This window comes from Monomorium pharaonis, chromosome 2 (assembly GCF_013373865.1).
Source record: "Monomorium pharaonis isolate MP-MQ-018 chromosome 2, ASM1337386v2, whole genome shotgun sequence".
In the NCBI taxonomy this organism is placed as follows: Eukaryota; Metazoa; Arthropoda; class Insecta; order Hymenoptera; family Formicidae; genus Monomorium; species Monomorium pharaonis.
The window spans coordinates 32566896-32590794 of record NC_050468.1 but is presented as its reverse complement, the minus strand read 5'-3'; the positions used below and the strand labels follow the sequence as shown (position 1 = coordinate 32590794).

The 23899-nt window shown below is 33.9% G+C and overlaps 6 protein-coding genes across 12 annotated transcripts; 2 read left to right on the top strand and 4 right to left on the bottom strand.

The window, feature by feature from the left end:
- Positions 1-201: 201 nt before the first annotated feature.
- On the top strand, positions 202-3949 carry LOC105837409 (nucleoporin NDC1). Of its 2 annotated transcripts, none has more exons than XM_012682187.3 (2): positions 202-1137; positions 1565-3949. In XM_012682187.3, the coding sequence occupies exon 2, from the start codon at positions 1617-1619 to the stop codon at positions 3324-3326; it is 1710 nt and encodes a 569-aa protein (XP_012537641.1). In that variant the 5' UTR covers positions 202-1137; positions 1565-1616; the 3' UTR covers positions 3327-3949. The 2 variants fall into 2 exon arrangements, with proteins under 2 accessions (XP_012537641.1, XP_012537633.1); XM_012682179.3 differs by having other exon boundaries at positions 1560-3949.
- On the bottom strand, positions 3938-7181 carry LOC105837400 (WD repeat-containing protein 36). Its single transcript, XM_012682167.3, has 3 exons — positions 5396-7181; positions 5043-5320; positions 3938-4880 (listed from the first exon to the last, which is right to left on the bottom strand). Exons 1-3 carry the CDS (start codon positions 6927-6929, stop codon positions 4029-4031), a joined length of 2664 nt encoding a protein of 887 aa, XP_012537621.1. The 5' UTR covers positions 6930-7181; the 3' UTR covers positions 3938-4028.
- Positions 7182-7370: 189 nt separating this feature from the next.
- Positions 7371-9977, top strand: LOC105837422 (bifunctional coenzyme A synthase). The gene is made up of 5 exons (XM_012682198.3): positions 7371-8252; positions 8388-8731; positions 8861-9109; positions 9180-9362; positions 9541-9977. Exons 1-5 carry the CDS (start codon positions 7670-7672, stop codon positions 9751-9753), a joined length of 1572 nt encoding a protein of 523 aa, XP_012537652.1. The 5' UTR covers positions 7371-7669; the 3' UTR covers positions 9754-9977.
- Positions 9906-12431, bottom strand: LOC105837433 (intraflagellar transport protein 22 homolog). The gene is made up of 4 exons (XM_012682210.3): positions 10855-12431; positions 10544-10713; positions 10262-10461; positions 9906-10126 (listed from the first exon to the last, which is right to left on the bottom strand). The coding sequence occupies exons 1-4, from the start codon at positions 10891-10893 to the stop codon at positions 9963-9965; spliced, it is 573 nt and encodes a 190-aa protein (XP_012537664.1). The 5' UTR covers positions 10894-12431; the 3' UTR covers positions 9906-9962.
- Positions 12432-12642: 211 nt separating this feature from the next.
- LOC105837444 (mediator of RNA polymerase II transcription subunit 15) lies at positions 12643-20011 on the bottom strand. Of its 4 annotated transcripts, none has more exons than XM_012682239.3 (6): positions 19497-20011; positions 19012-19076; positions 14733-15246; positions 13763-13932; positions 13101-13638; positions 12643-13010 (listed from the first exon to the last, which is right to left on the bottom strand). In XM_012682239.3, exons 1-6 carry the CDS (start codon positions 19540-19542, stop codon positions 12904-12906), a joined length of 1440 nt encoding a protein of 479 aa, XP_012537693.1. In that variant the 5' UTR covers positions 19543-20011; the 3' UTR covers positions 12643-12903. The 4 variants fall into 4 exon arrangements, with proteins under 4 accessions (XP_012537693.1, XP_012537711.1, XP_012537684.1 ...); XM_012682257.3 differs by having other exon boundaries at positions 19695-20010; XM_012682230.3 differs by having other exon boundaries at positions 14733-15342; positions 19497-20009.
- A 568-nt stretch (positions 20012-20579) lies between these two features.
- LOC105837464 (WW domain-binding protein 11) lies at positions 20580-23804 on the bottom strand. 3 transcript variants are annotated; one of them, XM_012682270.2, is made up of 8 exons: positions 23681-23804; positions 23395-23604; positions 23148-23273; positions 22970-23067; positions 22664-22835; positions 22148-22398; positions 21525-22077; positions 20580-21188 (listed from the first exon to the last, which is right to left on the bottom strand). In XM_012682270.2, exons 2-8 carry the CDS (start codon positions 23456-23458, stop codon positions 20755-20757), a joined length of 1698 nt encoding a protein of 565 aa, XP_012537724.1. In that variant the 5' UTR covers positions 23459-23604; positions 23681-23804; the 3' UTR covers positions 20580-20754. The 3 variants fall into 3 exon arrangements, with proteins under 3 accessions (XP_012537724.1, XP_028049953.1, XP_036138324.1); XM_028194152.1 differs by having other exon boundaries at positions 21525-22074; XM_036282431.1 differs by having other exon boundaries at positions 23395-23763.
- Between the last annotated feature and the right edge of the window lie 95 nt (positions 23805-23899).

The window sequence follows — 23899 nt, the reverse complement described above, 5'->3', positions numbered from 1 at the left end:
CGTCACGAAACGAAACCCGAAAAAAGCGCTAAGAAATGTTTGAATGCGCACGTCGAGGCACACTGAACAGGGGCTCGATTCTTGAATTCATTTGCAAAAGAAACGTATTCGCAAATTCTGTTCTTACAGAAAAGTTGAAAATTTATTGGCTATTGTATGGCTTTTAACCAATAAACTTGCAACTTTTCTGTTAGAGCGGGATTTGCGCATACGTTTTCTTGCGAATGAATTCAAGAATCAAGCCCCTGAAGTAAAGCAATTCACTCCCCGAGTTTTGTATCTCTGATGTATGATTGCGCGACGACTAGTAAAATTTCATTATTAGCACGATCGACATCCTACCGAACGGATTACGTACACTCCTCGAACGAGTATACACGCACACGAAAACTTTGCGAAAGTGGCGTGACGTCACACGTAACTTCGTGGAAACGCAAACCGAGGAAAGCGGTGAGAAAACCGTTTGAATGAAAATTTCGCGCCGAAATACAACGAACGGAGACAAATTCGTTTCGAGAATTTCGTATGCTCGACTAGTAGCACTTTACTTAATTGGCACTCGCGATATTCTATCGAACGTATCCCCTTTGAGCAAATACTTTACTCGAATTCGCACGCGAACACTTTATTCGAAACCAAAAACAAACGTATGATATATGCCGCACTTTACACATGCATACGACCTCTGTTACGTACGATCTCACATGGCTCGCGATCGTAGCACGACGGCACTCTCAACTTAGAATGAGAAAAAATATACTTGTCTTACTTTAACTTATTGCACCGGTGCAACAGTGCAGCTAGAAAGAACAGACCACAATATACATTTTAAAAGCGGTAAATGACGGGTAAGGTTGTGTTAGATTGAGTGAGATTTGAAATCATTTTAAAGGCTTTCTGTTTAATGTTGTTATTCACGTAAGTGACGAGGTAAGGAAAACGTAATCCTCGACGATACTCGCGAAAGAAATTGTGACGAGCGACGTTGCGAGGAGACTCGAGCAGCGTCGCCCGGTCGCCGTCGTAGGAGGGAATCTGTGGGAGAGTTTTTGAAGGTTAACTTACGCTCACCGGCTTGAAGGTTAACCGGCTTCGTCAAACAATTTGATCGGATTGTCTGGGATTGTCTTTCGACAGGTGCCTATTATAATAATTTTTTATATTTTTTAATCGCACGCATTCAAATCTTAAATTCAATGACTTATGCTTATATATTCATAGTCAGATCTTATATTCAAGGCTGAAAAGCATCTGAAAATAAATTTAAGGAGGCCTTGAATATAAAGAATGGTTGTGAAAATGAGCATTAATATATATCATCTGTCATTATATAACCATGTTTTATCTATACAATCTTTGCTTATTTTATTAATTTCTTTAATACAATTTTTAAATTTTCTATGCTTACATTTTCTTGTATTGTTACAGTGTTACAAATGTTTTCTTAACTTGCCCTTTTTTTCTGTGACTTTTCTTTTTTTTTTCCCTTCCACAATTTCTTTAGCACATTACTTTTTATTATGTGGACAGATATTTGCTTATATCTATCTTTACAAAAGAACAGATAACGAACCAAAAAAAGAAGAAAAAAATAGCAGAGCAGAGATAAGATCACGATGATTGAGACGGACAAGAAGGGGTGCAGAGAGCTGCTCGTGCAGCGGATGATCCTGGCTGTTGTTACGAGTGTGATGTTGCAATTGTCTCTCGTCTACTGTCTTGTTCTACTTGCGAACCTGAGCATTGATTATACACGTTGGTTCGAGGACACATGGACTGCTGTGATGTCACCACGGATGTGGGCCTACTTTACCGTCCTCGCCATAGTGACCTTCTTGCAGGGTTTTCTCTGTAGCAAGAACTATTTGCACCCTCCACCATACTACAAGAGCAGATTTGTTAAGCTGTGCAAGACTGTTGGGATTCAAAACTTATTTTTGCGAGCGTTGTATATTGTCATTGGCGGTATCTTGGTCTGGCTGCACCTGTCCCTGAAGAGAGGAAGCTTCTCAAGCACCGCAGATTGCAATGTTGGGTATGAAACGTGTCTGATGGAGGAATACTACTTTTTGCTGTTCAGTGGCTTTTGGAGTGGATTGTATCTTTCGCTTAAGACCAGTAATATCGTCGGGAAATATTTCCGATTTCCCATTATAGCACAATCCAAATTTCTTCAACTAAGACAAAGAATTTACGCTGTGTTGCCGACGTTGATGATCTCCTCCATGTGGTCGACTCTGTATTACATGGCTGTTTATTACTTTGTGAGATCATACTACCGTGAAACATTGTTTCCTATGCAAACGGAGATGAAACCTCTGGACGCTTTGTCCAGATTACTAAATCTGTCGTTGATATTGCAATTATGGCTGTATCAATTTATATTTATATTGATTATCAGCAACACGTACACATTATTCGAAATATATCTGACTGAATGGGCTTCATTTAAATTTGGCTCGAGCGGCGCGTACACTTCCGACAGTTTAGAGATGACTCTCATCGATGTACTATCGATGGACAAAATACCAATAATGCAGCACTTGGGATATTTGGACTTGGTCATTCTGGCCCAAAAGGAGAAAACGAGAAGGGGGATGTTGTTTACACTTAGTCAACCAGGCGGTCATCCGTACAATTGGAACTGTGTGGTGCAAAAGTGTACGAATCTTCTCAAGAAGTTCTCGTCTGACCTGAACACGATATCTATAAAATCTCAGGAACAACCATTCTGTTATAGTACATTAACGGCGAGAGTTCCACCGGTTCAGCAAAGCAAGTACATTTATCATATGCGGAAATTGGTACCGGATGTAGCACCGGTATTAGTAGCAGAAACAGATGTGAGAGAGGAAGCTCCTTACAGTGGTCCGTTTATTCAAAAGTTTATTAAGCAGAAGAAAGAAGCTTTCGTAGCGTATTTATTTTCTAAACCACTTATCAATTATATCTTTGCCGAGCAAGATGACAATAAGATTCGTCACGCTTTACACAACGGGCAACTGGTGATCTGGGCGGCCGAAGCTATTTCGTCTTTGGCTGTCTTTTCGCTGAGTGAAGATTCTTATGGTATTGTGCAAAAAGATGTGCCAAACATCATCAACACTGTGCTGTCGGTGAAGCAGGCGCTGGACAAACTGCCAAAGTCACCTGTATTAGCGAGGAAAATGCAAGCAGATGAGAAATTAATTCTCGGGTCTTTGCGTAGCGCGATTAAGCGTAGTCTATACAGAATTGTTACGAACTTTGAACTGTATATCAATGACTTGTCCCTTGAGGCTTCGATAATAGAACAATTGCAAGGCTTTCTTAATTACAAGGAATAGGTTGTAAATATTAATACTCTCACAAAGTGTACTTATGTGATCTACCAGACTTTGAATCTGTTTTTAGATTTACTGGGAATAAAACTTTTTTATTATGTTTATGCAATAAAATAAGCGTTAATTTGTTATACTTTATATTTACGAGAAAAAATTAAAATTTTGTTTAAAAGAAACAGTTAAGAATATCTGTATTAACATATAATATGAAGATGTTTAATTAGTTACGTGTGTGTGCATGCGTGTGTATATAAAATATAAATGCCACAGTAGAAATAATTTTTTAGCATGTTTTTCATAATATTTATAAAATATGTATAAATGACAGATATTCTTATCATAAAATTGAGGATTTTTCTATTATATACATTGAAAAGAATAAAATTCGGGAAAATTAAACCAGAAAGAAGATATATATCGGATAATGTCTTTACGAGCCGACACTGGATGTCGCACGTGTACAATAATTTATTTTCAAAGTGGAAATTTTATAATCTCCAGTCCATGCAAATTATACGCATTTTCTATCGTAACTTTTTATATAAATGGATGTAAGTTTTGAAAATAATTTTGAAAATATGTAAAATAATTTTTTTGAAAATATATAAAACGCATAATACAAAACGGATTTATTTGTGATTGTTAATTATTTACACGATATACAAAATATTTATTTACATGATATAAAAATAATTCGTCTTTTATTTACATTTTCTTAAAACTTTGTACAACACTCAAGTTATAAAATAATTTCTCTCGTAGCGTAAACCAGTTTCTCATTTGCACCTCCTGGATTTGTCGCAGACAATCTCGTAACGTATCTTTCTCCGAAATCGTTGGACCGTGCCACTTTAAGAATACTGCCAAATACGCTTGCGACAATTCGAAATCCATTTGTTGTTCCATCATGTAACGAAGCATCTTCATGAATTGTAGCATTGCTAGTTCAGCGGAATTCTCATCCACGGATAACGATTGAATTTCGAAATCGATATTACTAGGACCCATTGCCTTCAATTTTTCTATCACGTCCAAAAAGTTGTCGTCAACTGATTGCAGACTCTTATTGAATAAAGTAATATTTTGCAAGGTCGGATGAATACGAGAAGTTTCAGTATTGTCGTTGATGTTAACGTTTGAGAAATCGAAGCGCAATTCCAATGACGGAATCGTAGGCAAAAAGAACGGCGCAGTCTCTGAGACTTTTAGTTGTTGCTTCGCCTTGTTTCTCTTTTTAATGATATCGATATCGAGTAAATTCTGCCATCGAGATTGCGCCACGGCGGACATAGTTATAAGATCACTGTCGAGTTGGTCGGGAGATACGTAATCTGGCTCTGCGGCGACGACATCTTTCTCATCGACTTTCTCGGTTTCTATGGAAGATCCGGGAAGCTCTACTTCGGGTATCATATCGTCTTTACTAATAGCCTTTAGCGAGACGTGCGAATAGAGCATACGATTTGACCATAAGAAGATTCCTACGTTACGTACGTGCGCGGTCGCAAGAAATTCTGCTGTTGGAGAGAAACTTAAGGATATACAAGCCTCGGAAACCTGCAAGGGCACAAAACTTATTATTAATATAATTTTCTAATGTTTTTAAATTCTCTTTTGATCCAAATAATATTGAAAGAAGATAAATGGTAACTTGTTTCTCAAAATCCATCTGTTTATCCATTTATTTATATATATTATTAATCCTGAAATTAAATTTACCTGAAAGATATCTATTAAGTGTGATGATGGTATGTCCCAAGTGCGGATTGTGCAATCCATAGATGCTGTAATTAACCACCTGGAGTCAGGATTGAAACACGCATCAGTTATTCGTCCCTCATGTCCTTGAAAGTGTCGAACTATTCTCCTTGTGTCCAGATCCATTAACATGATATCAAAATTTTCCAAGGCTATAGCCACGAGGGAGCTCTCATTGTGACATCGTATCCACTCGATTGAGTCTTCCATCGTTAATATCGTTCTCGCCGTAATTATACCTAAGAAATAAGAATTACATTAAAATATTGTGTACTTAGAGAGAGAAAAATATAATTTCTTACAACGCAAGCTACCTTTCCTAGGTTTAAAATCCCAAAACTTGATGTTTGCGTCTTTGCCAGCTGTGACGAGAGTCTGATTCAAGTCGTCGACCATGATGCCTCTAACGGGACCTTCATGAGCGGCGTTCTCGTTCCCATAGGATGCTCGATGGATCCCCGATTGCATGTTAAATCTGTCAACGTGACCCGTGTTGTACCCGATAACGACGAAGTTCCCACATCTCGTTAAACATAAAGCAGTCGCGATAGCATTGTAATTGTTCTTAAATCTCTCGGGAAGTAATTTAAAGTCACCCATCTTCTGGAGGTGAGATGACCACGTAGTGACCACACCTAGACCAGAATGAGCGGCTACTATGTTGCACCATTCCTTCTCCCGTGTCACCTCGGACGCGAGTTTGGTTATTGGTGGCATCAACAGCGGATCGTCAACCGCGTGACCTTTCTTCTTTGAAGCTTTCCTGTTAAATGAGGCTTTGCCCAGGCTCTTATTCAATATCTCTGTGACGGTGGAGAACAGCCGAAGTGAGGAATCGCCACCTGCGGTTAACAGATAATTACCATCGTTTCCATAGAACCGAACGATCGTCGGCGGTTCGGCGTGACCCTCCCTGATTCTCAGTAGTCTACCGGCACCGTCAGTCATGTCAAATATCCACAGTTTAAGAGAATTATCAGGTGAAGACGAGACTAATAGTGGCTCATTCGGTATGTATCTCAGACCCGTGACAGCGGCGTCGTGCGCATTGCACAATTGGCTCTCTACTGTTCGCTGCTCCAGGTTCCACAACACAATCTGCCCACCTAGACTGCCGGTCGCCATGATAGGATGACCGTCCGTGCGAAAGCTGATGGATATCACTGAGCCCCAATCTTGCACGAGCTCGAAGATAGTCTCGTCATATTTAAGATTGTGCAGAATAATGCGTCCGTCGTTCAAACCGACGGCGGCCACGTCTATCGCGGGCGCTTGCTCCAGCGCCGTTACGCTGCTCCGCCACCCCTCAAATGTATAGATCATCTTAGCCAGCTTGAGATTCCATAGTTGCAACTGGCCCTGCTCGCTGCCAAGCAGGATCTTGTTCATGTAGGTATTGGGGTGTATCAGTGCAGTGATCCTGAAGACATCGTTGCTGAAATTCAACTCCAGTAGAAGACTCTCCAATTTGATGTCCCAGACCTTTAGGGTGCTGTTCTCGTCGACGGAAAGCAAGTGCGCGCCGAACGGCAGCAACAGATGGACCGTGCAGTCGTGACCTGCGTAGATGTGCTTCAGCTCGGTCCCCCGGCGCCACGCGAATATCTTATTCGCGCTAGCCGTGTACACGTGAAACGTGTCAGTGGCTAGGCAGGTGATGTCGTCGGCGTGCGTACCCGAGACGCTCAGCAGGGTGAAGTGTTTGCATCCGTACGTGTGGAACTCCCTGCCTACGCACGTGACGACCAGGTGCTCCTTCCTCCTGAGGATGTACCTCGTTACGAGAGGTACGTGATTGCTGACATAGCCTAGCGCTCGATTCCGCGCGAATATTCTACTGTGCACCATGGTGAATATCGTATACTGTGAGAAAAGATGGAGAGGAAAACTCGAGGATTATAATGCACGGATATTTACGGTCCGTTTTTCCTCCCTTTGCCTGCTTTTATCTTTAATGAAACACTTGGCACATCTACTCTTTCTTATTTACGAAAACCAGCGTGGTACCGCGTATCAGCGTGGTCCGGCTTCTTTTCTAGGTTAGATTCTTGCGCATACGCATAACACTGGCAGAGTGGTATGCTCTTTTCAATTAAACTTCTTGTATCATTGGAGAGAAATTAATATTTTCAAGCACGCTGGTTGGCTGCAGAACAGAAGGCTCAATATTTCTCTATCCTTCACCCAATCAACACGCTTGGAAAATTTGTCGACACGTGAAAATGGCTTTAATTGTGATACGAGTTTAACTAACGTGGTTTAATGATAAAATTTATAATTCCGACCTTGAAAACCATCATGTGTCCTCAATCATGTCTTCAACTGTCTGATAAATAGTTCTTTCAAAACTTATGTAAATTTTGACTACGATAATCGTCATGTCATATCACGTACCCGAAGATCGAATGTATAGATAAAATAGATAAAAAAGAACCCCGCCTTAAAACTAAAATCAGATTTGGAAGACAACACTCAAGTGTGATCGCCTACAATTGTCAGGGCAGTGTTCGCTAACATTAATATTAATCGTAAATCGAAGAAAGTGCATTTCAGAAGTTGTGAAGAAATTTAATATATTTTTTTCCGACATGGCAAACACCGGCTTGTTGGTTTTAACAAATCCCGCTAAGATGAAGGGATTGTTGGTCGTAATCCAGAAGCACGTTCTAAAGACACTGTACATTCAGTACCTTCCGGAGAAGAATATCTTTGCGGGAGGTAATAATTTCTCGATGGTGCAGCGGACAGGGCCGGAATATTCCAAGAAAATCACCGACATTTACATGAACACGTCCACGATTGCTTCCCGTCTAGATATTCGTATTTTGCTCACCAATTTGAAGTATCCTGACAGATCTGTCATAAACACCAAAAAACCTGTGGAGGTGGTGATCTTCGATCAAAGATGCAGCAAGGAGGAGGCGGATACTTTCATACAGGATCACTTGGCGAACAAGTCGATGAACTACCGTTTTGTCAATTATATATACGGGCCGGGTCCAGTTAAAACTTCAGAATGTGATATTCAGAATTTGAAGACTTACAAGAATGTAGTACTGGGCGGCACATTCGATCGGTTGCATAACGGGCACAAGATCCTGTTGAGCGAGGCTGCCTTGCGCTGTACAGAAAGACTTACCGTTGGCGTGACAGACACCAACATGATCACTAGTAACAAATTTTTATAATTTACTTGATTTAAATCAATTTATCTCGTAATGTATAGTAATGCTTTTATGGATAAAAACTATGAGATGACTTAATAATATCACACACATGATACAGTTAGAAATTAAATATTTGCAGGTAAAATATTATGGGAGCTTATACAACCATGTACGCAAAGGATAAGGGAAGTTGAAGAATTTTTGGAGGATGTGGATTCATCAATAACACCTAATGTTGTTCCTATCGATGACATGTATGGACCTACTAAGGAAGATCCAACATTGGAAATGTTGGTTGTGAGTGAAGAGACAAAGCGTGGAGGTGATAAAATCAATGAATTACGTATGCAAAAAGGTTTAAGCAAATTGGATATTTATACAGTAGAATTAGCGATTGATGAAAATCATAACGAGAATGAAGAGGAAAAAATCAGCTCTAGTAATCACAGAAGGCGATTACTTGGCACAAAGCTTCAAGGTTCTGTAAGTTACTTACAGAAGACAATATATAGACTACAATAGAAAAAAATTATAAAATATATGAGATTTCTTATGTATAATTCTATATAATTTTATTTGTTATGTAAATTAATAATCTATTTCTTTTATTAGAGAGACTACATCTCAAAACCTTACATTATTGGTTTAACGGGTGGTATCGCAAGTGGAAAATCCTCGGTTGGTAAAAAAATGCAACAACTCGGCGCTGGTCTTGTAGATTGTGATAAATTGGCCCATGGTTTATACTCGCCTGGGACAGAGTGCTTCAATAAAATAGTTGAACATTTTGGTTCTTCTATTCTTAATTCGGATGGATTTATAAATAGAAAGCTGCTTGGTGATATAGTATTTAATAACAAGGTATTTAGCATTTTATATTTTACATCTATTGTATAATATATAATTTCTTAAATATATGTATTATATATAGGAACAATTGGAGAAATTGAATAAATTAATTTGGCCTTTAATTCTGCAAGAAGCTAAAAAAGAAGTACAAAAACTTTTTCGAAAAGGTCGTGATATTGTTGTACTAGAAGCAGCAGTTTTGATTCAAGCTAAATGGCAGAATGAATGCAATGAAATTTGGACTTGTATCATTCCACAAAATGAGGTTAATCTTATCTCACAGATAAATTATACTTCGCCTATGTATGGTGATAAAAATTGATTTGTATTTTATTATTTTATATCTTTTATTTTACATTCACATTTATATACGTATAAAGTTTTTATAAATTGTTTATACGATCTAAATCCTTTTATGAAACTCTTATTAAATATATTTACAGGCTATAAAACGAGTAATGGATAGAAATAAATTATCCGAGGAAGCAGCAAAACTACGAATCGAAATGCAACCAAGTAACACTGAGCAAGTTAAAGAGGCCAACGTCGTTATAAGTACTTTGTGGAGTAATGAAGAAACCCTAATACAAGTAGAAAGAGCATGGAGAGAATTAATAACAGATATAAACAAATTACAAAGAGGAATTTATAAATAACATTTAATCATTCCATGTACAATTTGTAATTATTATATTACTACTATATAGTTGATATACTTGATAATATATTGAAACGTTGATGAAGAAAATGTTGGTAATCAGGTGAGGTGTGTATCTGGCTGTATAAGCTATACAAAGGTAGACATTGATAATAAAAGAGTACTATTTTTTATTATGTATACAACTGTTATAAAAAAGTGAATATATCATTTAGAAAACAATATATTGTCACTCAAAATCAATTTTTCTTCTTTGTCTTCATGCAATTTTGTCACTAGAGCACTTAGAAACAATCGAAAATCAGTTTTTAATTTGTCACCATCGTCATCCACGTTACACTTGACATGAGACACGTTCGGGAAAGTAGATGCTTTGACACATATAAATTTCAAAATTAATTTATACATAAACTATTAGAAAAATAAAGAATTAATAATTTATCTCAAAATCAATGTTTTGTTGGATTTGAATATTCTATGAATAATCCTGTTATTGGTATACTTACAAATAATTTTTGAGGCGCTTGAGGTGATATTATCAGGGTCAAAGAAGAATATTACACAACTGTTTGCCCCTATTTTAGCTCCACTAACGAAATAATCGTAATATTCTTTCAACTTTTTTGAAGAATCCTGCGTTTTTGCGCTGTATACAAGTATCACGCCATGCACATCTTTACGCATAGCTGGCCAGCAATTTTTATATCTATTGAAAACATTTTTACAATATCTGTTATCTTTCTCTTATTCAAAATTAAATTTTGCAAAAACATTCATATATTGTTTACTTATAGTTTCCACTACAGTCCCACAGCTCGAGATCTCTTGAGATATGTTCATTATTAATTTCAATATCTTTAATTTCAAATTCTAATATTCGGACACCTTGAGTTGGATGATAATCATATGGAATTTCTGTAGCATCCGCCAGAAAATTTGCTATTGTGGTCTTCCCACTCTAAATAGGCATATGTGTGTGTTTATATATGTTATAAGTATATATTTTATAATTTTATTTTCTCAGGTATAATCTGATATAAAAAAAATCTTATATCTTCTAAATTATTTATATAAATATATAATTCATGAATGGTCTTACCTCAGTTGGTCCTATCATTACCAATTTTAATGTATGCATTATTTGACAATCTGGTTACAAGTATTAACGTTCTATTGCAACTGACTGTTACTGTACAATGGAACATTGTTTGGCAATTGTTGCTATAACAACCACTTTCCTGATATATATGTGAAACATTATTGAGAAAGCAATCACAGATATTATGTAATTTCAATTAAAATTTTACGATTAATTTGTTTTAATAAAACAAGGAATTATTTAAACGATTCAACTGGCAAAATTTTTCAAATAATTCCTTGTTTTATTGCAAATAATTACTAGCGATATTAAGATTTTTTGTTTGTATTGTTAATTTGGTTTTTAACAGAAGATACATTTCAAGTTATATAAATGTTTGTAATATTTATTAAAGAATAGTATAAGTTTCTTAATCTGTTATGTATATTTATTTTGCTGTAACATTTTGCAAACTGTTGTTTGAAAATAAGGATATATCATTTTAAAAAGTTACAAAAAATTAAAAAAAGTTACAGATTGTTTTATTATGTTTGAATATTTCTGTATATAAAATCTGAACACAATTCTGTTATCACTTACTTAATTTTTGTTTACTTTTGATTCTTAGGAGTTACAAAAAATTAAAAAAAGTTACAGATTGTTTTATTATGTTTGAATATTTCTGTATATAAAATCTGAACACAATTCTGTTATCACTTACTTAATTTTTGTTTACTTTTGATTCTTAGGTAACATTTTGTAGTATTTATTGGCTTTGATGAGAAAGTAGCATTACAAATTATATTAAAATTTTTTAAAATTAATAAATACCACTAAAATATTTGTGTTTAAATTTATTTATTATTAAAAAGTTATCTAAAACCGTAGAAAAATAATTTTATAAGCTATTGTAAGTCAAAGTTTTTGTTTTTTTCTTTGCGATTGATTTTATAGCTATATATCGGATGTCCATGATCAAAATTTTTTGTCATTGATTTAAAAAAATCTAAGAGTCTGTAGTTATTAAATTTCGATAACTTTTAGCTGGAATTGAAGATCCAAAATATCTTTAAATATTCTATAGTACATATCTTAAAATATAAACATAAATAAATACATGCCATGCCGTTTGTGAAGTTATATTTTATTGGGAATACATTAATATTTAATACATTCATTACAATACTGTTTTTTTAAACAGTATATTTAACACTACGTGATAAAACAATGGAGTATATAACCATTGTTATTATTGCAATAATTGTGAAACATGATTATAATAAAAATTGTAATTTACTTATTGTGAAAGCACAGTTTGCTAATGTGACGTAAAATATTTGCTGTAAATTTTTTTAAAATTCTAAATATATGTAAAATTATATTATTAAATATCTCGTTGTCAAAGAATAGTTTAAATATAAGCTATATGGAATTCTAATATTATTTCAACAAGTATTATTGTGTAACACTGATGAAAAAATTGAATAATTTAATGTGTTCAATTTCTTGTAATATTATTTTTTCCGTTATTCTAAATGTCATTAAATATCAAATGTAATATATATTTTCAGAAATAATTATATGAACAATACATAATTATACTGTATAATTACATGTATATAATAATTATATAATTGTGTATAACACAATTATATATAAATATACACATGTAATAAATAAAAAATTAATTTGTCATAAATTAACTATAATTACATAATTTTTTTCTATGGACTTATAATTTGTTGGACTTACAATTCATATATATAAGGATAACATCACAAGAAATCAGGTGTTATTAAACTATTTGAATCGTGTGTTTCACAATTTGTATTTATATCTTGACATTATATGACAACGATCATATAATAATTTTCATTATGTATACAATTATCATGTGTTACAAAGGCGAAATACAAAAGAATTTAATTTAAAGTAAATAATAGAAGCAGTAGTGTCATCAAATCATAAAAAAAAATTACTGATATCTTGTGGACAATTAAATAAAAAAATCCAATTAGTGTATAACATTATATTTTGAAGTTCGTGTTAAATAAAATATTGGTCACTTTTTTAAGCCATTAGCTCCGGCTTAGCGACATCTTCTGGATAGGTCAAATCATATAATGCTAATAATGCTGCCTTAGCTGCTGCTTTCTTGGCATCTTTTTTATTTTTAGCTGTAAGATAAAAATTGTTATTTATTAATAATAATAAAAATACTTAACAATAATTCATAAAAAAAAATATATATATATATGTATATATACCTGTTCCTGAATATTCAACTCCACTAACTTCAACAGCTAGAGTAAACATTGTATTTGGTGGGTTACCAACACGGTTGAGTTCTACATATGTTAATCCAGGTCTCATTTGATTTAGTAGCATAACTGGATGTATATTCGTAGGATTGGGTGGAAGTTCCTTTTCAGTAGGAGGTTTCGTAGCACTAAGATTGTCCTTCTTAACTCCTTTTGCAGTTGGTAAACCAGGTCGTGGTACTGGAACTGATGTTCCTTGATTATGCCATTCAAGGAAAAGCTTGTAAAGGGCAAAACTGGCCAATGAACTCCATGGAATCTCATCTTCAGTATTAGTCTCCATAGTACTGCTATCGTCATTACTTTCATCTTTTATTCCGTCCATAGGTACATTGGTTTGTCCATCTGATTCAGCATCTAAACGTGCTTTCATAGATGCTGCTGTCATTTTTTCAAGTAATAAAGCTTTTAATGCATTTTCTGCTGCATTTTGTCGGGCAAGTGGTTTGGATAATCCTTGTCCAACATAAGTTTTACCATCAAGCTATAAATTAATGTTAATAAAGCGTTTTGTAAAGATGAAGTCTGATTTATGTAGCATGAGGCTCAATCATATTATAAATATTGCAATAAAATTTTAATTATAATAAAGCAACAAAATAAATTACCTCAGCATGAACCAAATAAAGTGAATTTGGCATGGGTCCTTGTGTCTCAGGGAATGTAAATTGAACTCCAGCTTTCATTTCGTTTAATACCATGATTGCATTTTTAGGTTGCAAAGTTTTTCTTAGACGTTGATTCATACGAAGACGCTTCAATCTTTTATTTACTTTAACTACAAAAATAGTTACGTTAGTAATATGTATACAATATGTTATGAATAATTAAAATTTATTTTATATATCAGTGGAGAAATTCACATTGATTACAGGAGAGTTTATGCTCAATACTAATAGCATTAAGAACAATGTTCCTGAATCTTCAAATTTGCGCAGTGAAGTGTCATCACAAAAAACAAATTTAATTTTAAATTACAATACAAATATAAACATTGCTGTAATCTCCTTATTTAAACAAATTGTTTTATTTAATTATTCTTCTAATTAAGTTTTACAAAATCTTATTAACGTTATTCTACAATTCAAAAGCTATGTATAATAACACAGCCACATTTAAAAAAAATGGTCTGGCCTATATACCAGATCCATGTATTCCTATGGATTTTGGCCTGCTGAATCCAAATCTGATTTCAGAATTGGTGGATTGGCTCGCTGTTTCGAGGAAACCTCGAAAAAGCTCGAAAATCTATGGATGGAACCAATCCATCAATTCTGACATCAGATTTGGTTTCAACAGGCCAAAATCCGTAGGAATACATGGGTCTGGTATACAGGCCAGATCACTTTTTTTGTGTGGCTATGTAATGAAAAATAATAAAATTTACAATTAAATCTATTAATTATTTATATTAAAATATACAGGAGAATTTGTAGTAGGAGACTTAACATCTTCATTATATATTATGTTTTCATATATTATTCAAAATATTCAAATATTTGAATATAATCTTAATGAGATTACAGAAGTATAAAATGATACATTTCTATAATCTCTATTTAATTCAGAAGTACTTACATCCAGGTATCTTTCTTCGCCATCTTGGTTGAGCATCTTGGTTGGGCATATCAAGAGACATGTTATCATCCTTGTCTTCAGACATCGTAATATCGGAATTATTATTAGTAGAGCTTGGAGGCATTGCAGGAGGCTGAGAAGTCACTGGTGGAGTTTGCGCAACAGGTGCAGCTGGCTGTGTCAATGGTGTACTTTGCTTCAAGATCGGTTTCAATCGCTGCGGCAATGGTGATGCCTGTTGCTGCTGTTGTGGCTGTGCCTGTTGCTGTTGTATCATTTGTTGGTTCATTTGCTGCGCTAAAGGTTGCTGCTGTTGTTGCTGTAGCATTTTTTGCTGCTGCTGCTGCTGCAATTGTAGCTTTTGTTGCTGTCCTTGTTGCTGCTGCTGCTGCTGCTGCTGTAACTTTTGCTGCTGTCCTTGTTGTTGTTGTAATTGTTGTTGTTTTAGTTGTTGTGTAGGTGCTATAGATGGTAAAGACCGTGCGGCTGCTGGCTGTTGCGGCTGTTGTTGCTGCTGTGATTTGAATCCTTGTGAGTTTTGTACGTTGTCTTGTTTATAATTGCTTTGTTGAATGGACTGCGACGCTTGATAACTTCCTTGTGTATTATACTGTAAAACATAGGGTGGGTCGCCGCTACACAAGGAACCTCTACGGTTGTGCTACCCCACCAAGGTCTAGTATCGTATGTTCAAAATAGTTAAATGCTACCCCCATAGCTCATACCAACCATGTTACCTTTACTGTGGCCAACGTCTCTTTACTCATGACTGAGCTAAGCTTGTGAAATGAAAAATATGCTATTAATAAATAGCACGTTTTTTACATATATGTAAAAAAATGAAAAATTATATTTTTTTATTATCAAATTGAAATACATGTTAAAAAGTAAAGAGATCAGTAAAACAAAATTTTAATGTAATTATGCTATAAAATTATGTTATGGATTTTGGTGTATTAAATTATATAAACTAAATAATCCACGTGATCTTTTATTGGATTTTAACATGGTGTTTAAGAATAAAGTAGCATTCGATGCAATAAGTAGAATGCTTATAATAACGCGGCATTTCTACAAAAGTGACATTTGCTTAGGCACGAGTTCAGCACGAACTACCAAGAAAACGGCCTACGGTAGGGTATGCTATGTGGGTAACTGACGACCTAGTCTTTGGTCGAATGCACCTCCTCGGTATTGTTGTATAGCTACTAGTACCTGCGTTGCAGGGAAGGGGACAGTAGGAACCACTAATTAGTACATGCAAGTGAAAATCTTTTCGACAGCATATGGAACTTGAATTTACATGCGTGTTTATGCAAACAGGCATGTTATCATATTGTTCAATTTCATATTGTACAATCAATATTTTTAATCAATATTCGAAAATGTTTATTATTTATATAACACTTATTTAACCTTTAACTACCGTCATAGACCCTTTATTAAATTTCGAAATGTAATATCTACATTTCAGCGCAATAAACACATCTCCAATGCTGGTATCAATTAATAATTAAATTAGAAGCTACTAACTGCTTCGTATATAGGGATTGTGAAAGAAGAAGGAAACACTATACCTCTCAGCATGTGTTTAAGATACAACGGCGTAGTCAAAGGTCAAGTAATAAACCATTTGATACAACATACATAATTTTCATTTTTTAGAAAAAAATTTTTTTAATAACAGGGTGTATACTCTAAATAAATTTTATAAAAGAATTCTTTGAGAATTTGGTTTTTACAAGAATTTTATTCAAAATTTTAGGTAAAATTAGAATATTTTTTAAAAATCCAGCTTTAAAAATTTACTTTATTATATCTTTAAGTGTTTCTTAATCATACACCAAGAAAAGTTACTCGACTTTTGAATATTAAATTTAAATACTAAAAAGAATAATATAAACTAAATAGCACAATACAACAATTTATTCGTAATAATATAGCTCATTAAAAGTACAAAACACAAAATGTGACTAAATACAGAAGGCTCCTTTAGAAAATATACTGTCTTTTATTGTCGTTTTTTTCAATAAAAACTCGCGAATCACATGAAAGATGCACATAAATGTATGTATGGCACTAATCATATTCTACACAAAATAATTGTACACAATCAGAATATTCTACACAAATATATTGTACACAAAAAAATTGTACATGGGAAAACTGTGCACAAGAATTAACCTTGAATTAAAAATTGTACACGGATATATTGTGTATAGAAAAACTGTCCATTACACAGTTTTTCTATGCACAATATATCCATGTGCAATTTTTCCACGTATAATTTTTTGTGTACAATATATTTGTGTAGAATATTCTGATCGTGTACCATTATTTTGTGTAGAATATGATTAGTGCCGTACATACGTTTATGTGCATCTTTCATGTGATTCGCGAGTTTTTATTGGGGGGGGGGGGGGAAGAAAAAAAACGACAATAAAAGACAGTATATTTTTTAAAGGAGCCTTCTGTGTTTAGTCACATTTTGTATTGTTAAAAATTAGAAAAAATATTAAAAGAAATAATTTTGTCAAAAAGAAAAAAATAAAATTTAAATATAAAAGCAAAATTTCTATAAAAATATACAATTTACAAAAATAAAAAAAAAATTCTCTAAAATTCCCGATTTTTTTCGATTTTTCCCGTTAGTATACACCCTAACAAATATAAATTTATTTTTATTTTATATGAATATTGATTTTTATTTTGACACAGGACAGATTTATGGATAATAATTTTTGTAAGTTTTGGATATTTTTGGTAAGTTTTGTTGTGTAAGAATTTTATATTTTTAAAACAAATATGCACATTACAATAATATAAATAATACTAACAAAAATAATAAAGGAAAAGATAATTTTATAATATACCTTTTATCAAATGACAAATAATATTTAAATGTTTTTCAGTTTAACCTTAATAAATTTTATCATTTTTGTTCTCCACATTTATGCATGTAGAATTATAATACAAAATATTTTCTATAATTTATAAAATAAGTATATATTTTATATGATTAATTTCATATAAACAGAAAATAGCTTATGTAAAAGGTTAAGTCATTTTATTTTTAAGTACAGATTATTTAATTTTGTGTGAAAGTTCATTATTTTAATAATACTTGAATAACATCTATTTTTTATATATATAAGAAAAATGTGAACATAGTTTATCGATTCGCTCAAGTTTTGAAGAATATTATATGTAAGATCCATATTTGTGTTGTAATATACTATATATATATATATATTATTACAAATAGTATTATACAATAAAATAGATATGCTGTTGGTAAAATAGAGAAAATTTGATTCTAGATAAGATTCATAAAAAAAAATATGTATCAGAGATACAAAGTTTTTATATTTCCTGCATTAATATGTATAATATATATAAAAATTCATATATATATATGTGCATATACATATACACACATACACACATACACCTATAGATTGATGACGTATATTAAACTTTTTTCTCAACTTTTTTTAGAATTCTTAAAGCATTTATCTAAACTTTTAAACGTGGTCTACAATACATGGAGTAAGCAAAGAATAAGGCATAAGAGTAGGAGTGGCGAATGCCGTAAAATGCTTACAACAGTCTTGTCCAGAATGATAAAGTATGCGTAAAATACAGCCAATTAGCAATGTTAAGGATAGGAAACAAACTGTTTTGATTGGCTGAGCGTAACAGCGTAAGCGTAAGAGTTAAAGTAAGAGTCGGAAATAAAATTCAATTTATTTTACCTACGCCATTACGCCCACTCTCTTATGCCAGAAGTGACGTTCTTACGCCTGCTTAATGCATGTCTACAATGTCAGAAGGAGTAAGGGAGTAAGAGTAAGAAGTAAGAAATATGAAATGAGAGTTGCTCATTTCATTTACTCCTGGTTTTTAATTGGTCAATTGTTACTCTTACTCTATTACTCCTGCTTTGTAGACATTGTAGACCGAGCATTAAGCAGGTGTAAGAACCTACTCTTACTTTTTACTCCATGCTTACTCCATGTATTGTAGACCACCCTTTATATCTCAATACGCATCCAGAAATAATTTTATAACATAGTAAAATCTATGTAACTAGTTATTTTTTCAAAGGCAATGGCTATGCTTTTAAAAAATAATAAAATAAGTTCAAGTCAGAATTATTGTATTCATGGCTTGCATAATAAACTATCTCTTGTCTATCTTTATCTATAATCTATATATACCATGTGTAAAAATATAGTGAAACATTACCATATATTTAAGGCAAAAAGAAGATACTTACAGGCATCGTGTAAGATCCCTGGGCTCCTTGAGATCCTTGGGATTGAGGATTATTTGGATTTCGCCCTGTAACATCCAATTATTTATTAACATTACAAGTATAACGCGTCAAACTGCGAAAATTTTCATCAATCAATTTTTTCAGTAAAAAAGGGAGAGGGGGGAGGGAGGGAACAAAAATTTCGTGTCCCCTATCTATGTGAGCCGAACGTGCTCGTAAATCATACGATGACTCAGCATAAACTCGCATTTCGACAAATGGTATCATGATATATGTATACGTCGCGCCATGTTCTCGACGGGTGCGTCGTGTTCCGTTAATGCGAAAAGGAGCACCGCCATTTCGCACCAACCGGCGTATGCGGCTATTGATTTTTCTCTTTGCGAGGAATTACTCTCGTCTACCGCGTTGTCGCTACGATGTCGATACGACGTTACAATAAGAATACACGGCCCAAAGTTCCCAATATATGTTAAAAGTCATACCGTTGTTGTAGTTTTGCTGGTTTTGCTGCCTGCTTCGCGTGTACATCTTGAAGCGAGAAGCGCAATGTCCGTAATCGTCCTCGATTAAAACTTCAATTCAGTTGACGACGAAAAACAAAATCGGTTGCAAGGAAAAGTGGGATGCAAGTCCGCGCGTTTAGCTCGTACAGTTCGCTGTTTTGACGCTGTTTCTCTTACGTGTGTGTGGATAATTCGCTATCACTTTGCAGTTGCATCAGTCGAGGCTGGTCAAAGTACTTGCTAGCGAGCGTAGAGTGTAACGTAGAAGAGGGAAATGACGCCGGTCTCCTTGGGCTATCGGAAGTAGCAAGTCCGCCATGTTGCTTCGTATAGTGCGCGGCATATACGACGTACGACGCGTTTTCGAGACTGGATTTAGGCGCAAATGTAGCTTTTTTACGGAACAAAGTTGCATTTGCGCATAATACCATTGATCAATCGACGAATTGAAAAAAAATTTGCCTAAAGAATCAATTTACAATTTAAATTCCACATACAATTATTTTACTAAAAAGTTATGTAATAGAATAATGTAATAAACAAAAATAATTAAATAAAAGCGACGTTCGACTTAGAAATGGGCGTGTAATGGGCATTAAATTTTAATTTAATATTAAATGTTAATTTTAATCGTTCAGAAATTTTTATGAACATTTCATATATACATCTTTTCATGTTCAGTCACGGTTTTAAAATACTTTCTCTTCTAATTTCTAAATCAATATAGTATTAGAATTGATATAATTAACTTTTAATTAAGTTTCACATACAGAATTGAAAATATTATTATGGATACTTTAATAAGCAGATCTATAAATTATTTAGAATTTATTTATCACATTATATATATAACAAGTTTAATTGAAAAAATTTGAAAAATTTTTTATCTAAAAAAAGAGAAATTACTAAGCATATATTTATTTGTGGATTAAATTATAATTATTTTTGCATTTTTATAAAAAAAGATTAATTAAAGGACAAAAAAATCAAAATATAAAATAATATTAATCGTTATTAGAAATATTAATTTATCAAATTACTTTAATATATTATTTCTCAAAGTTCTTAGAATTTTGCATAAGGATTTTTTAATTTTTATTATTATTTTCATCTTATTCACTCTTTTTTTAAAGATATAGACATTCCAACTGACACTAAATAACGGAAATGACATGTTCACAATTACATTGAATATTGTACAAAAGTCATATATTGATTCCAATTAAGTATAAATTTTTCAGAGTAATCCTTCCATTTCTTGCATAAATTGCATATATGCATCATCCTTAGTTTTAGGTTGCGTTGTTCTAAGTGGCTGCGTTTCTGGTGGCCTTTCCATAATCCTGGAAATACTACTAGATTTCTTTTTATCGTCTCTTTTCACGCGCAAAGACGTTGGTAAAAATCTAGTAACGTCAGCAGCCAGATTTCTGATTTGTGGTTTTGCCTCAATAGTGGTGGTACTTTTTACATCTTTGTCCTTTCGATTGATTAACTGTGGTGCAGCGGAGAGAACATTGGGTGTCTTAGGTTGCGTAGTATTTCCAGATTGCGTTTGTATCTGCGGATTTGGTATATTCGACATATTCGACATTTGCATTTGCGGCGGTGGCATTCTTGGTATACTTGGAGGCCCAGGTCTCAATATTCTCGGCATTCCAGGTGGTGGACCTATAAAACGATGACATTTATATTTTTACATTATTTCTTTCATTCGTTTAAATATATTACGGTTGGTATTTGTAGTTTAATCTTATATTCAAGATCGTCTTAAGTATAATTTTGACCTTCTGTATGGTTATTTGGTCATTGGACGACTAGAGTCTTAAAACTGCTTATGACCAGACTTAAGATGGTCTTGAATATAAGATTGGAGTATAAATACCATTCGATAAAAAATGGAAATTATAAGTCAAATTTCTGTTAAAAGTTATAATATTGAAAGTTATACAGTCTTCAAGCTAAAAGAGTTTAACTATAATTTATATAGGAATTTTAATATATTACCAGGTGGTAATCGGAGTCCAATACGAGGTGGCGGCGGCGGTGGCATTCTGAGATGCAACGGCGGCGGAGGTGGCCTGTAAAGCAGAGGTGGTGGTGGTATGCCCATTGGCGGCATCGTTCCATGTTGCTGCGTGTGCTGAGCAGCATGAGAATGAGACGTGTGTTGCCCAGTGTGTCCAACAAGATGTTCCGATGCCCCTGGTGGTTCCAACTCCTCTTCCTCTCCTTTATTACTAGATTTATTATTGCCAGATTTAGCACTAGGTTCGTTTTCCGTCTCGAGTAGCGACAATCGAGCGTTCAAATCTTGAGCACGCTCGGTCTCTCTCCTCTTGTGGACGACTTCCATCTCTCTCATAAACTGGTCGATATCTTGTCCCGCCATCGCCAACATTTTTTGCTGCAACGTGGTCGGTTTAACTTTTGCCATATCCCTGTCCTTCTCTTTTTCTTTTTCGGCGTCTTTCTCCTTGTTGTCTGACTCTTGTTTACTGTCCTCCTTGTCATCAGCGAATCGTATCGTCCTTGATTTTGCTGGTGGCTCTTTCATCTGCTGATTTCATAAATATCAAAATTGTTTTTTTTTTTATAGCTAGGTAGAAAACGTTTGCTAATTTACATACATTTTCAGTATCTTCATCGTCACTTGACAGTTCCGGAGGTGGAAAAGGTGGTACACCAGGCGGCTCTTTATTGGGTGCCAGTATAGGCACAGACGGAGAAGTTGCATATGCGCTAGTCTTCTTTAAGATACTCGGTGGTACAGGAATATTCATTATAGCATGGTGTTGCGATATATAATGAGGATGAGGTGGATACATATGTGCAGGTGGCTGTGGCATATCTGGTAATGGAATCTGTGATGTTAAGGAACCTGTACAGAAATTTATATTATTAAATTGTACTAAATAAAAAATTATAAGGGTTATAAAATTATACAAAAACTTATATTAGTTGCATAATTATATTTTTCACAGTTCTTCTCAATTATAATATCTAATTATTTCTAAGCAGCCTGCAGACACTCAATATTTGAATATTGTATATTATTAATTATTTGAGTCTCTGTACTGAATTTGTTTTAAATTGTCTAAAATATTGCACAATATTATTAAGCATTTAGGAGTTGTTTTACTTACCTGGATACAACCTGGTTATATCATTGACAGCCGAGGGCAATGGAATCTCGTCAACTTGCACTTGCTGTGCATGTCGTACAGCTTCAAAATAAGAAACCAGATCTATCCTTCTACGCTCATACTGTATCAATTGGTCTTTCAGCTCTGCCCACTTTTCCTGATCATCCTTTGCCTAAAAAATAAAGTAGCAGCACATTGATTTCAATGTAATATCCAATTGTTAATCTCTTCAAGAGAGCTTACCAATACTTTATTGAAGAACATTTTACTATTATACTATTTACATACATACATTTACATACTTACATACATTTTTAAGACTCGGTCTAAAGTCTCCTTAAGTTTCTTTCGCTTGTCTTTCAATACTTTCTCATTTAGGGGAGGTGGCTGCATTACATTATACTCTAAAAATAAAAGAATATGTATAAATAAGCACTTTGTAAATATATAGTGTATTCTTAAAAAATTAGAAGTAATCTCTAACCCATCTGATCAATCTTCTCCATCTCCTCAATAATCTGTGCTGGATCTTTGCCTTTCAAAACAGCCGCCCTTACCAATTGTCGTTGTTTCTTGTTCTTCTTTAATTCTTTCTTACGTGCTTCCTTTCCTACAATTAACAAGAAAAGACAATTAAATATTCTACATATACACACATTCTTCTAATTAAAAATTACGTTTCTCTAAAGAAGCTCTTTGATTAGAAAGTTTGGTTAGGTTGGATTACTAACTTGCTTGATCAGTGGGATTCATGTATTTCCCACTCTTCGTGGTATTGATTGAACGGCGCCCCATTTTTCACAGAATTTTCTACTCTTCGCGACAGTTAGAGCAATAACTAATTTTCACAAAATCTTAAGTTTATTTACGTTCACTTGAAAACAGCAGTACTTCGGAATATCTTAATTAACAAATTAGTTTCATCGAGAGTACAAGTAAGGCTGTAAAAAGACCAAACTTTTATTTGAGTTAATAACAAGATATTTGAAATTTATAGCAATAAAATTAGCGTCAAACCTATCGAACGTTTCTATCAGTTTGAGGAAACATCGTTCTGAAACTGTCTGAAACTTCTGAATAGTGAATTCACGTAGGATCATTTGGTTGCGTTCACAAAATAATCGCAGCGAAGCCTAACCTAATCACATCAATGGTCTGTTCTTTTCAGTTAATGAACTGTTTATGAAGTGCAGCTAAAGGAACAGACCATGAATAATACTCGTTTATGATTGGTGC

Bases quoted from the DNA above. Each gene is read 5' to 3' on its own strand.
- LOC105837409 (XM_012682187.3), top strand. From the start codon at position 1,617: ATGATTGAGACGGACAAGAAGGGGTGCAGAGAGCTGCTCGTGCAGCGG.
- LOC105837400 (XM_012682167.3), bottom strand. From the start codon at position 6,929: ATGGTGCACAGTAGAATATTCGCGCGGAATCGAGCGCTAGGCTATGTC. The intron at 5,321-5,395 runs GTAGCTTGCGTT...CTTATTTCTTAG, and splicing joins GGATTTTAAACCTAGGAAAG to GTATAATTACGGCGAGAACG. The intron at 4,881-5,042 runs GTAAATTTAATT...GTGCCCTTGCAG, and splicing joins ACTTAATAGATATCTTTCAG to GTTTCCGAGGCTTGTATATC.
- LOC105837422 (XM_012682198.3), top strand. From the start codon at position 7,670: ATGGCAAACACCGGCTTGTTGGTTTTAACAAATCCCGCTAAGATGAAG. The intron at 8,732-8,860 runs GTAAGTTACTTA...TTCTTTTATTAG, and splicing joins GCACAAAGCTTCAAGGTTCT to AGAGACTACATCTCAAAACC. The intron at 9,363-9,540 runs GTTAATCTTATC...ATATATTTACAG, and splicing joins GTATCATTCCACAAAATGAG to GCTATAAAACGAGTAATGGA.
- LOC105837433 (XM_012682210.3), bottom strand. From the start codon at position 10,893: ATGCATACATTAAAATTGGTAATGATAGGACCAACTGAG. The intron at 10,714-10,854 runs GTAAGACCATTC...ATGCCTATTTAG, and splicing joins TAATGATAGGACCAACTGAG to AGTGGGAAGACCACAATAGC. The intron at 10,127-10,261 runs GTAAGTATACCA...TATGTGTCAAAG, and splicing joins AAGCGCCTCAAAAATTATTT to CATCTACTTTCCCGAACGTG.
- LOC105837444 (XM_012682230.3), bottom strand. From the start codon at position 19,542: ATGTACACGCGAAGCAGGCAGCAAAACCAGCAAAACTACAACAACG. The intron at 15,343-19,011 runs GTAAGTATCTTC...TATGTTTTACAG, and splicing joins AGGGATCTTACACGATGCCT to TATAATACACAAGGAAGTTA. The intron at 13,933-14,732 runs GTAAGTACTTCT...CTATTTTTGTAG, and splicing joins GCGAAGAAAGATACCTGGAT to TTAAAGTAAATAAAAGATTG.
- LOC105837464 (XM_012682270.2), bottom strand. From the start codon at position 23,458: ATGGGGCGCCGTTCAATCAATACCACGAAGAGTGGGAAATACATGAAT. The intron at 23,274-23,394 runs GTTAGTAATCCA...TGTTAATTGTAG, and splicing joins GAATCCCACTGATCAAGCAA to GAAAGGAAGCACGTAAGAAA. The intron at 22,078-22,147 runs GTATGTAAATTA...TTATGAAATCAG, and splicing joins ACGATGAAGATACTGAAAAT to CAGATGAAAGAGCCACCAGC.